Source organism: Aphis gossypii, chromosome 1, assembly GCF_020184175.1.
Source record: "Aphis gossypii isolate Hap1 chromosome 1, ASM2018417v2, whole genome shotgun sequence".
In the NCBI taxonomy this organism is placed as follows: domain Eukaryota; kingdom Metazoa; phylum Arthropoda; class Insecta; order Hemiptera; family Aphididae; genus Aphis; species Aphis gossypii.
Window position 1 is genome coordinate 86,648,241 of NC_065530.1, and position 13,729 is coordinate 86,661,969.

Sequence of the window (13,729 nt, forward strand, 5' to 3'; positions counted from 1 at the left end):
GGGTATGATTACTGATATCACTATAATCTAATTGTTAAGTTTTAAGTTGTACGGTAGGTATACGTACAGTATGCAGAGCCAAATAGATATATTACGATTTCTCATGGTTGTAATTGGGTTTACCTATTGGCTATTACCTATATAATATTAAATAGATAGTGCCTTGATATCAAGGCACTCTAATATTAAATATACATAGGAATGATTTTTATTTTTATAAATTATAATTATTTAAAATTTAAATTTGAATAAAATTAAATATTCAAAAAAAAATAAAAAAAAAAAAAAAATGTGTGTGTCAGAGTTTGTATTTGACTCTCAATATTGATGTGTTAACATCTAATATGAGCTCGCCGATTTCTTTGCCGCTGTGTAGCACTCTCTGGATATATAATATAAAATTGTATTAAAAATATATTATATTGTTATAAATTATTGATGGGCAACCATTAAACTTCCGTTACAGTTTTTCGTGACATCGAATTTATACCAACTCACTCGCTAGACCCATTTTTTAACACACACTTTTTTTAAGAAGTGGCGCGTAAAGATGTTAATTTATCAATAATTTTAATTATTATGTTGTAATTTAAAAATATTTTTGTATGGATATTTTAAACATTAACATACATTAGGTACATTATTTTATAATAATATAAACAATGGCTTTTTCAAAACATTTGAATTAGTTTTATGATATCATTGTACTATTTAAAACGTGAAAAAACAAACGTAGCGTATATTTCTACGATTAGTTAACTTTGATTCAGTAATATAACAATAATAGAAATGAAAATAATTACATGTGAATAATTATAATAAAGACAATGTTTTCGACAAAAAAAAAATCATATATCCTACCGTAATAGGTACTAATAATGTAAAAAAAAATGACTATCATAACAAAACACCTAAAATAAACTTGACTTCTAGAATAAAGTAGAGTGGTTACTTATTTGTTACTTCTCTACTATTATTTAAAATAATTTTGGTGTAAAATACGAAATTATTATTTACATATTACTAAATATATTTTATTTTTTTTTCAAAAACAACTAGGTATTAGGTATATAACTTTTTCAAACACCTAAATATTTAGCTAGTTCGAAAATTAGAATACAATATATATAAGAATAAATAAAAAATATTATAATATTAAACATAATAAATAATTATCATTTTTTAGTGCAAAAAAATACTTTATACTAATAAATTACTTTGACCAAAAGTTTCGAATCATATCTGCCCCCTTTTCACCAACCATTAAAGTTGGAACATAAGTATGTCCATGCGGAATATGCGGAAATACTGAAGAGTCCACTACTCTTAAACCTTGAATTCCAATTACTTGTAACTTGTTATTGACAACATCCCCCATCCTGCAGGTACTACATTGATGATGCCAGGTATTTGTCTGGTGTTTTGATAGACAAGCCCAATAATCATCTGATTTAAATGGTAGGTTTTCACATTTTGGATACGGTATTGGGCTTAGTTTTCCTGCGACATCTTTAAAAGCCTGTGTTTCTTCTACTAATTTCACTGCGTATTTAAGTGCAAAAACATTGTCTTCTAAATCAGTAGTATTGTTATCATAATAACCATAGGACATAAGGGGTGGATCTAATGGGTTATTGCTTTTCAAAGTTACACTTCCACGAGCGTCTGGTTGTAATAGCAGAGTAGCGATTAAAAACGCATTTGGTTCATCTGATATGGGACCAAATATCAATTCAATTTCTTTTCCAGATGGTGCCCTTACAAAACCTAAGCCATCTGCTCCTGCTGGTGCTGTTAATGGTCCTCGACCATATTTGTACCATTCTTCAAATAAATGCTTGTCTGATAATGTCTCTTTCGTCAGTACTGGTCCAGTTTGATTTATTTCAAATTTTAAAGCTATATATGGTATTTAAAATATATATCATTAATTATAATATAATATTATTCATTACATTTTTAAATTTTAATTAATTTTAATTAAATGCCCACTAACCACTTATGAATATGTAATAATTAGAACCTACAACTAAAAATAATCTGGAATATTAAAACAGAGAGTATGGTTTTTGGCTCAATCATTATAATAAATAAAAAAAATTACAAAAATGTTTATTATATAAATAATATAGCTATATATTAGCTAAGGTGATTGAATAAAAACCATTTTTAAATAATTTAGTATTAAGCAGTTGGGTATCTTAAAGCATTTCTGATAGCCTGCATTTTCATGAAGTTCACTAGTGAACGATTTTCTTACATTTTTTAATTAATTTTAAATTCTGAATAAATCGATAAATGTATTAAAATTACAATGCTATGTGTTTTTTTTTTGTCTATTGTTGATGACTTATAACATTAAAAATGCTTTAATTTTATACTTTGAAGATGATTTCTGATATAAAATTGAATTTAGTTTTATTTTAGGATTAAAAGTAAAAACTACTTGTATATTTCAAACTAACCGGAAAAAAAAAAAAATTAATTAGAGAATAACGGGGATTTTCGCTCAATTTTGTAATTTGTTTTTATACCTAATTCAATAACAAATATCTCTATGTATTTCGTTTTCGAATTACAACAAAAATCTTTTTGATGAGAAACCGTTAAGTTATTATATGAGTGGATATGTAGGTATGGCCATAAAAAATAATATTGTGACTTTCCTGTACATTTTTTATTTTGGTTATAAGTAAAATAATATTGAAAACAAGTAACCTTGTATTCAATTTTAAAACTTATGGAAAAGAAAGAAATTGCTATATGGTTTTAGGAATAACCATAAATACTCTAAATGTCCATCAAATATTAATGTTTGAATTTCTTACGCTTAATTTAATTTTCAAAAAATTTTGAATCTTTTTGAGTTATTTTATATTATTTATAAACATTTGAGATTTTCAGTTTATTTTTTTTTTTTTTGTAAATTACAATACGATTTTATTCACTGGTTCAAATTTAATACAAAACTACACAATATACATTTTTATTACCTTTAATATCTGTATAATAATATTAAAATTATTTTAGCATAATATTTTTTTTATATGCATTTAAATTTTAAATTTTTACAAAATTAGTCAAAATCACAAAAAGTTATTTTTTAGCTCAAATATGAAATTTAGTACAATGTATCTTGTAACTTGTAAGTTGTTCATATTGATACTATAAGTCTACAAATTATACAATGCCAATCATTTTGCATTATGTCTAACCGTTGGAATTCAAATTTGAACGAAACTATATGTTTTAAAAATGAATAAAAATTATTATGTTATAATTTCAAAACATTATTTACACAGACTTAAAACATTAGGAATACCTATAGATATTTTAGAAAAATTTAAGATAAGTCATTAGATACCTTTTATCTATCCATTATACTAGAACTTATTCAAATTTTTTTACGGTAAGTTGTTATTAACTCAAAAGTTAATAACAGTACATAATATGATATGATAATGTATAATATTAAAATAATTAAATTAAATACTTAAAATTAATTAACCTACCGAAATACTAATATTACAATAAATTATTTTAGTGGCACTATAAAATAATTTATCATGAAATGTGGGTATTAATATAAGTTGACAGGCTACCTCCATTTAGAATAATTTTCGTATTATATAATGATTTATGATAAATAATCATTAAATTTAAATTTAACACATGAATTGCAGTTATTCTCTCGACGCCTACTGTATTGTAGAGTGTCATTTTTTTTTTCAATATTATTAACATTTTGTCAAAACTAATTTTGAAAGGTAAAAAATTAAAATTCAAAATATTGAGGGTAATTTTTAAGTAAAAAACTTTGTAGAAAATCAAATAATATTTTCCTATTGATTTTATCTGTTACTTAAGATAGACATTCAATAATTAATGGCATTAGATCGATATATAATGTTAAAAATATAGGTGGAATCAAATTCTATTAAGTTTTCAAGTAGGTATTTAAAAAAAAATTTTAATCTCAAACTCTATAAGTTATAAAATTATTAACTCTTTAAATTTTAGGTTAACATACCCAATGTGCCATAGTGATCAATTAAAGTTTTTCCAACTGGTAAATCCTGGATAACTGGTATACCATGATTCTTTAAGTGCTCTTTTGGTCCAATACCAGACAACATTAGTAATTGTGGTGAATTGATGGGTCCAGCAGATAAAATTACTTCTTTTTTAGCATAAACTGTTCTATATTTTCCCTTTTTAATGAACTCCACTCCAATTGCTTTCTTAGTTTTAGGATCAATAATTATTCTTGTTACTTGGCTGTTTATAGCTACATGAAGATTTTGACGATTTCTGGCTGGACGAATAAAGGCTTTGGACGCACTTACCTACACAATATAATATTTATTTATTATTTATCGGTTAGAAATCAATTATATAAATAAATACAGTTATTCACTAATGAGTTATGACATACCTATAAATTACAATAATTTAGTGTTACTATTACATAAGTTATTGTTTGCTCTTTTCTAGCAAAAATTGTTAGGTATAAATTAAAAATTTAAATAAATATTAAAAAATAACCTTAAATACATGAAGAAGTGTTCCCAAATTTTGGTTATTCTTTTTATTTAAACCAACAGTACTTTCTTCTACTTCTTGATCATCACTATCTACAAAATCTGAAGAGTTTTCTTCATCATCATTTGCTCTAGAACTAGGATGAATATATTGAGAGCCTATCATAGCAGATTCAAAATGAGAAAATAATTTTGAAAATTGAATGTATTCTTTTTTTAAATCTTTATGATTAATAAATTTGTTGTACAGATCACAAAATTTATTAAATGCATCATCTGGTAATGTGTTAGGGTCAGATTTTGTTTTTTTCAACACAGAAACAGAAAATAATGAAATATCTTTCAATAATTCTTGAGACTTTGAATGGAAGCGGTCTTCAATACAAGAAATGGCTGAATCAATTGCGATTAAGTACGTTTTAATTTTAAACTGTAATTTTGGGTCAATAAACGTATGGTCTTCAGTTGTTTCTCCAGATAATAACTTTTTCTTTCTACTGCGCTGCATGGGCAATGGAGTAAATGTAAATTCCGATTTGTTCATATATGTAATTGCTTCATTATACAAATTGTTAAATGCATCATCAGATCTTAAGATTTTAAGGCTGCTAGAAACTGATCGAAGACTATTTACTGCACCTAATAAATCAATATCTTGACTTTGAAAAATTTTTGTCACTGGGTCTAAAATATTAAATAATTTTTTATAACAGATTGCTGTCAAAATAAATCTTTCAGACAAAAAAAAATCCATTAAGCCCGTAGCTTTAGATCTTGCTTTAAAGTCTGAATTTTCAATCATTTTGATCTGTTCTAATGTATTAATGACTATGTCGTATGTTAATAATACTGTATTCAAAGCTGATGAGTATGACATCCAACGAGTAGTTTCTACTCTTTTAAGTCTATGCACTCTCTCTTTAGGATTTTTTTCTTTTTGCATATTTTCATATATTGCTACGCGCTTTTTACTTGTTGAAATCAACGAGTACAACTGCTCTAGATTCCCAAATGTATCAACTGCATTAGCTGAACAACTTGACATTTGAACAACAACCAAACTAAGTCTATGTGCATAGCACCAAGTATAAATTGCTGATGGGTTTATTTCTCTGATAAAAGCTTGTAGTCCTTCATATTCACCACGCATATTGCTGGCTCCGTCATAAGATTGACCAACCAGTAGTAATTTCCAATTCAAATCATTTTCTATGCATAATTCTTGAAATACGGAAAATAATTGTCGACCAGTAGTCATAGATGTTTCTCTAAGCCCTAATAACCGTTCTCGTATGACTGGAGAATGTTCATTTGTACAAACATAACGAACTATAAATGCTAGCTGTTCTCTTCTAGAGCTATCAAATGTCGTGTCAATTGAAACACTAAAAAAATTGTTATGACCTAACTCTTTTTTTATAGATTCTTTTATACATTTTGAAACAGAACTTATTAATTGATTTTGTCTCTGCCATGAAATAAAACTTATTTGATTTCTTCCCTGTATTTGAAGACGTTCTATATATACAGCCAAGCTAGGAGAAAATTTACAAACAAGTTTTACTAAGTCTTTAAAATTGCCTTTTATTTGCTCAGACCAGCCTTCTCGATGACCTCTAAACGGTAAGGAATGTTGTCCAAGAAACAGAGTTATATCAATTAAAATATGAATTATTTCACGATTTTCTGCTATTTGATTTCTTTTATGTGCATACATTTGTGGAAGAATAGCCATCGATGAATATTTCATTTTTACAACGATTGAAGCATTGATATGAACTTCTGTTTTTTCATGTCCACCTATATCTGTAAGACGTTGCCATGCATGAAATCCATCATAGGTCCAAGATTTTTGAGCATTTTTACCAAAGAAAATACAGTGTAAACAATAAAATCGTTTGCTACTCAGAGAATAGCTTAACCAATCTCTCCAAAGACGACCACCATTTGGCAAAGATTTATAATATTGATCACTGTTAAAACGATGTCCGTGTTCTTGAGGAAAATTGCCACCAGGAAGTTCATGCTTCTCTGGCTGAAAAGGTTTACGAATTAAGGACATTTTTTCTTCCAATGATAAATTCTTGACAGAAGTAAATAATTTTGGATCAAATGATAACATTTTTGACCGATCTACAACAAGGTAATAATTTAAAATTTGATTAATCAAAATTATTTTGTTGCAATTCAAATAATATTAATATAAAAATTTGTACCTACCAATTTCATTTAAAGAGCTAGACTTAGCTATATTCTGTTCTATTGGCTCATCAATAAATGCACTAGAGCTTGGTTCATTTGAAAATACTAAAAAATATTTAATTAAATTATATAACTTTTTATCTTTTTCAAAAAACTAGTTACTTATTAGTTTATTACATTTTAAATATTTTTATGAATACATAGTAAATAGTATTTAACATAAATAATTGTATTTACCAATTTCATTTAAAGAGCTAGACTTAGCTATATTCTGTTCTACTGGCTCATCAATAAATGCACTAGAGCTTGGTTCATTTGAAAATACTATAATAATATTTGTAAAAAAATATACAACAATTAATTTAAAATTTTTATAATGAAATAACTTACGAAAATATTACAATACCTCCTGTTTTAGGTACATTATGTACATGTACAGCACTATTTGAACTTGACAATACATTATTTTCAATTACCAACTCATCTGAGTTCTCGGTTTGAATTTTGTCATTAAATCCTAAATATACAACAATTAATTTAAAAAAATTATAATGAAATAACTTACAAAAATATTACAATACCTCCTGTTTTAGGTACATCATGTACATGTACAGCACTATTTGAACTTGACAATACATTATTTTCAATTACCAACTCATCTGAGTTTTCGGTTTGAATTTTGTCATTAAATCCTAAATATACAACAATTAATTTAAAAAAATTATAATGAAATAACTTACAAAAATATTACAATACCTCCTGTTTTAGGTACATCATGTACATGTACAGCACTATTTGAACTTGACAATACATTATTTTCAATTACCAACTCATCTGAGTTCTCGGTTTGAATTTTGTCATTAAATCCTAAATATACATAACATGTAAAATTAAAATTTTACATAAAACATATACAAGAAACAAGAAACTAATTGAATGTTTATGTTGATATAATAATTATAGTTTAAGTATTAAACAATAGGTAGGTATACAATATTTTTAATGACTTCATTGCAACTTGTATTTTGTGGTACAACGGAATTTGAATTTATGCTTAATGTTTCTTGTTTCACTATAAAAATTTATTTACAAATTACCTTTTAATTAGGTATTATATTATATAGTATATACTTATATAATAACCAATAGCTAACAGGCAATAATCAATAATAATTATAACAAAATTTAAAATTAAATAAATTTTGAATTGAACACTACAGCACACACTTAAAAGTTACAATAGTTACAACTTACCTCGCAACTTACCAATGACTATATCAGTAAACGTAGAAGGCTGTTTGAAAAATGACATTATATTTGGACTTGATGAAAGTCTCTTTTTTTTACAAGACATAATATGTCGAGTCCAATTGGTCGTGTTTAGGGTTTCTCGTTTTCTTTTACATAAACTACACATTTCATTTGACATTTTATAATAAAAATACTAGTATTTAATTGAGCAATTAAAAACTTTGAGTACAAAAACAAAACTACAAAATTACAAATCACAGAAAAATAAATTGACTGAAACAGTATTATTACTAATTATTCCACGAGACTACGATCAGAAATCAGAATGCATCATGGAAATGTCAAATGGAACTAAATATAATATAATATTATTATATTATACACAATGATTAATAACAAACAATTATTATCGGGCTCATTGATTGGCGGGTGGTGGTAATGTAGCATTAAGTATGATATTCGGATATTCCTAAAATGTATTTATAGAACGCCCAAGTAGAGAAACCAGTATGGAAATAGTGATTACTGATTAGTGTAATCCTGCATTTATGTTGTTTATTAGTCGACGACAATCATAAATCATATTTCATAGTAACCTAATCTATTTATTATTTTTAGTTTTTACTGCACATTTAAACCGTTTTAAATGTTTTGATAATAGATTGATGTACAGCACTACACGTTTGGTCATTTTAAAACCCCTGAATAATAATTATTATAGATTATATATTTTATAATCCAACACCCAAACTACCCACCCAAAAAAATTCAGAGGCCATGGCCTCTCAAAAACCTCTTCACCTCGCCACTGGGTCTTAGATTCTGAACGGAGTGATGAATTTATTGATTTTACAACGATGTTTTTACATTGTTATTACTTTCATAGAAATTCGTTTAGGAATACAGCAACTGAGCTACACGGACTAATAGTAATATGGTAATAGTGTAGTATTGTATTAATGTAATATCCAGGTTATACTCTAAGACGTTATTGGTAACTGATTAAATCTCTAGTACCTACTTTATACTTACTAAATAGTATTAGTATTAACCATTTTGGTAAAGGTACCCAACCGAGACCCACCCACCCACAATTTTAGGTGGTTCAAATGCACCACCTAAAGTACGTACTCGGCGCCACTGCATCATCGTAAGCCCAACCATCATTTCCTAGTGCTGCAATTGTATCGTAATCTTCTCTTTTTCCTCTTGTATAAATCATGGCATTTATAATTGATGATCCTCCCATGCCTTTTCCTTTTGGCCATGGACAACGATTATTTTTAAAACCAAAACAACCATTTTTTGAAGGTTCAGCAATATAACCCCAATTATATTCTGTTGTTTCTAAAAATAGTACCGCCCCTGGTATATCTGTGTAGATAGATTCATCTTGTCCTGCTTCTAATAATAGTACTGTCCAATTTTTCTCTTCAGATAAACGGTTTGCGACAACACAGCCCCCTGGACCTGCTCCAATGACAATAAAATCATACTCACTCAATATAGGTCTATTACCTATAAAACTGTTTTCTCTGAAAGGAATTTCTTGTTGTTGATACTCTGCATATGGTGAGTCGTGAAACAACTGACTAAGAGTTAATGATGAAAAAAAAATTAAAATTGTGAATATTATAAGAATATTTTTCATGATGACGTGACCATATAAGTGGTTAGGTTATTAAGATGGGCTATGATTAACTGATATCGGAACTTCGTGTCAGAACCTCAAAAAATTATGTTTATTTACTTTAGCTCCCTACTATTTATACTTTTTATTTAATGTTTTTAAATATGTATAAAAGTTACCCTTGGTTCTTTTCACAATAAATGTAGGTTAGTATTACTACTATAAATTGAAGTTAGCTGTATATTTTAATATACCAAAAACCAGTAAGTAAAGTAGGCTATTCGAATAAATTAATCAAAGCTGTTAAACTAATGGTTTTATATTTTCAATATATTTTCCAGTTGCTAAAATATTAACCAATATTACATTAAAATTAAATTCTCAAGATTTTTTACTGAATAAAAACAAATTATTCTACTTTATCTCCAATAGTACAATAGATGCCATGAGTGTACCAATGTGTACCATACTTCATTAAATAAGTCACTACGTATAGTAGAAATATATATAATTGTATATAATGCTGTAGGTAGCGGCGGATCTAGAATTCTATTATGGGGGGTGCTAGTGTGCTACAATTTCTATTAGAATTTATCGTCATTCACCAAACAGGTTAAATTGGAACATTTCTGCTTTACTTGCCAATTGTCATGGTGCCAACATCTGATATTTAATATTTAAAAATAATACAAATCACAATATAAGAAAAACAATTTATTTCTTCATTTCAGATTAAATCATTTACTTACTTATTTTAAAACATAATAACATAGGTAACCATGACATACCTAATATTATGTCATGGTGATAATCGTCACACGAACGCACCCATTTATTTATTATCTATTATCTATCTAAATTAAAAATGATTTCATATCAAACAAAAAATGGTCAACACAAGTCAAAAGGGTGCTTTAACACCCTAGTATCCCCCCTCCACTAGATCCGCCCCTGGTTGTAGGCGTGTGTTAAATTTGAATTGTAATGATAAATCATTGTATATACAGAATGATTCTGATTAAAGGCGGTTTATGTTAGTCCTATTACAAAATATATTTGTATTATGATTTGTATTGTATTTATTTCATAATAAGGTTATTAATTGGTATTGCTAATAGCCGTAAAGACCGGATTTTGCATAAAATGCATGTTGCTATTTTCAACATCATGTATATGCAGTCAATGAGTGTCCACAAATCATTACTTGATTGATAAAATATCAAAATTGTATAGTGTATATAACTACACTATATTTGCATATTCTGACGTTAGTGCATGTTCTGCATATATTTTTGTATATTTTTAACAAAAACCCGTTCAAATAAACACTAGACGATCCAAAAAGGTGTTGAGCAAAAAACAAACAAATTATAGGTTCGTTTATATAATATTAATATCAAATACCTATTTTACATCTCAAAGAATATTAGGACGTTAAAAATAGGTTAGGTTATTGTTTTAAAATTAACACACTACATTAAATGTTTCGTACTTTTTTCCTATTTATATCAGTATATCACCAATGTATCTACTATTTAATTTTGATAAAATATTTTTTACAATGTATCAATGATTAAAAATTAAATTATAATTTAATAAATTACATTATTGTATTACATATTTGTAATGTTATACATCTTTTACGAAAATGTTAATAAAACTAATAAATAATTAGGTATCACTGCAACATTAAAATCAAATATGAAATGTGATAAAAATTGAAATTTTATTTTGCATGTTTTCAGTATTGCATCTTTTTCTTGCATATTTTGACTTTTTTAGTGCATGTTTGCATACATATTTTAAAATTTTAAATGCATATAAATCGAGTATTTAACTAACCTACCTATTAGTAATAGGTAATGTAATTTATTTTACTATTAATAGGTTGATTTAATTTTTACTGAAATCATTGTAGTATTATAAATATTTAATTAATATTCATTATGATAAACAATAAACTTTAGTAGGTGTATATTTATATTTTATCATTAATGTTAACGTTCAAGTAAATTTCACCTTACTATTGGACGATGTGAATAGATGTGTATCGTGGAATAAATATGATATTTAGCTTAAAGTTAATCCAAATGTTTTGGAAAATTCAAATTATTATTATAATTATTAATACTTATATAATATAATTATATATAACATAAATATCTAAGATTCTTTGATCGATTTTTATTTTTTTTTTTTAACAATGGCCAGTCGCCATATGCCAATGACGGAAACAGTGAAAATATTGAATTTTTCTTAGTATCATACCATTCACACGCCATCGATACAATTAATTATAATATTATGTCATGCCGCCGTACACACAACCACAAAGACTAGTACCTAATTAATTTAATGACGAACAATTAACTTACATTTTAATTTACATGTTATATTATTATGATTTAATAAAAACTAATTTATACAGTATAGAATTTTTCTAGACAATTTACTAAATAGATTTACCAAATTTTAACAATAAATAGTGAACCTAAATTTGTATCCATGTAAAGTTTTTATTCTTATTTTATTTAAGTACCTAGTCATTGATTTTCAATAAAATAAAAATGATTAAAATCTAAAATAACAAAAAAATTTAATGAATTATGTATTCAAGTTATGAAAAGAATACGTATACCCCTTCACCTTATCCAGCATACGTATCAGTTTATTCTATACATAATCAATGATAGGTACAGTGGTGTAAGTCATCTAATACCTACTCATATATGAAGTGTAGATACTGTTTTTTTAATAATACAATAATTTAATTTGTTTATTTTCATTAAAATTATAAAATTCTAGCTTGATATATTTTTCCTATCAAGTTTTTTAAAAGTAGGTAACAGAAAAAACTCCATTTCTACTTTCATAATTATTAATATTCATACGTTTAGTAATACTTATGACAACTCACACTCATAATCTTATATATACTTTCTATTTTTCTAAACATTTTTTTTTTTAAGTCGGGAAGAAAATTGACAATTTATTGTAGACCAGAACTTAAGATAAGCTTATAAGTTTTTATTAGTTATACAGAATTTACTATAGATATTTATTTATAATATATATCATATATATATATTTATATTTATATCATTTATCATTTAAAAAAAAAAATTGACCTCTCATAACCTAACTTTCCTGCAGTTCTTATAAAATGTTAAATCTTCTGTATTTTTTACCACTCAATTGAACGTTGAATGTTTTTATTATCTAGATTTTTAATAAATTATTATTAGGCTTTATTAATTGTTCTGAATTGTTATCATTAATTAATTTAAAAATAAATTGCCTTAATACCAGAGATTCGAAACCATTTTACTCTCTACCTATTTATGAATAAAAAATATATTTTAAGACCCCCTGCTAACCTTTTGGAGGTAGCTGGTAACACATTTGCTTTTGATTTAATATAACTTTTCTTTCGTCTTTATTGTACCATTTGTATTTATCTATAGCATATTTTATAATTTCTCATTATATTCATTTAATTAGGTTCTGAATAGTTTTATATTTGTATGGTATTGTAATATTGTTTTCTTTCTGTAAGTAGGTAGGTACATTAATTTGTTTGTATTTTCTATATTCACACATTTTATAAATATTGTAATAGCCAATAGGACTTCCGTTCGAATGTTTGAATAAATAAATAATTTGTCAAGATTTCTTTTATTTTTATTATAATGAATTGAATTAATGATGTGTAATGTGTTTTATACAATAAGAGTGCTACTATCTGTAGGTAATATTGCCAAGTAGAACAATATATTCAATATCGTATAGGTATGTAATTGAGTAAATAATTTCTTATATATTATTATTATTCATCTTATTAAACAGATAATAAAAATATTTTAGTATTTTTTACAAATATATCAGTGGTATTTTTAAAAGTATTTTTATATATCTGTGGTTTTATCTTTTGTACCACTTATCGGTATTTACAGTGTTACCATGAATTCAGATCTCAAAAATGTTTCATCTAATCTATTGTATTATTATATTTCATATGCAGTACCACTGAATAGTTCGGCGTCGGCTACAATGTTTTGAATAAATAAAATAACATACCAATTTAATATTGTTATCTACTTACTAC

The 13,729-nt window shown here is 26.0% G+C and overlaps 2 protein-coding genes and 1 long non-coding RNA gene across 3 annotated transcripts; all 3 read right to left on the minus strand.

Moving 5' to 3' along the window:
• Positions 1-275: 275 nt before the first annotated feature.
• On the minus strand, positions 276-6,678 carry LOC114132365 (uncharacterized). Its single transcript, XM_050197006.1, has 3 exons — positions 4,546-6,678; positions 4,031-4,346; positions 276-1,899 (listed from the first exon to the last, which is right to left on the minus strand). Exons 1-3 carry the CDS (start codon positions 6,661-6,663, stop codon positions 1,214-1,216), a joined length of 3,120 nt encoding a protein of 1,039 aa, XP_050052963.1. The 5' UTR covers positions 6,664-6,678; the 3' UTR covers positions 276-1,213.
• Positions 6,679-6,762: 84 nt separating this feature from the next.
• Positions 6,763-7,672, minus strand: LOC126548922 (uncharacterized). The gene is made up of 4 exons (XR_007603038.1): positions 7,500-7,672; positions 7,325-7,435; positions 6,981-7,260; positions 6,763-6,848 (listed from the first exon to the last, which is right to left on the minus strand). It is a non-coding gene; the product is annotated as an uncharacterized LOC126548922 (long non-coding RNA).
• A 1,427-nt stretch (positions 7,673-9,099) lies between these two features.
• Positions 9,100-9,738, minus strand: LOC126555855 (glucose dehydrogenase [FAD, quinone]-like). The gene has a single exon (XM_050210770.1). The coding sequence runs from the start codon at positions 9,643-9,645 to the stop codon at positions 9,100-9,102; it is 546 nt and encodes a 181-aa protein (XP_050066727.1). The 5' UTR covers positions 9,646-9,738.
• Positions 9,739-13,729: the final 3,991 nt, after the last annotated feature.

What these genes read in the sequence shown, in the direction of transcription:
- LOC114132365 (XM_050197006.1), bottom strand. Translation starts at nt 6,663, where the DNA reads ATGTTATCATTTGATCCAAAATTATTTACTTCTGTCAAGAATTTATCA. An exon ending in CACTTCTTCATGTATTTAAG is followed by an intron (nt 4,347 to 4,545) that starts GTTATTTTTTAA and finishes TATATTGTGTAG; the next exon opens with GTAAGTGCGTCCAAAGCCTT. An exon ending in TGATCACTATGGCACATTGG is followed by an intron (nt 1,900 to 4,030) that starts GTATGTTAACCT and finishes TACCATATATAG; the next exon opens with CTTTAAAATTTGAAATAAAT.
- LOC126555855 (XM_050210770.1), bottom strand. Translation starts at nt 9,645, where the DNA reads ATGAAAAATATTCTTATAATATTCACAATTTTAATTTTTTTTTCATCA.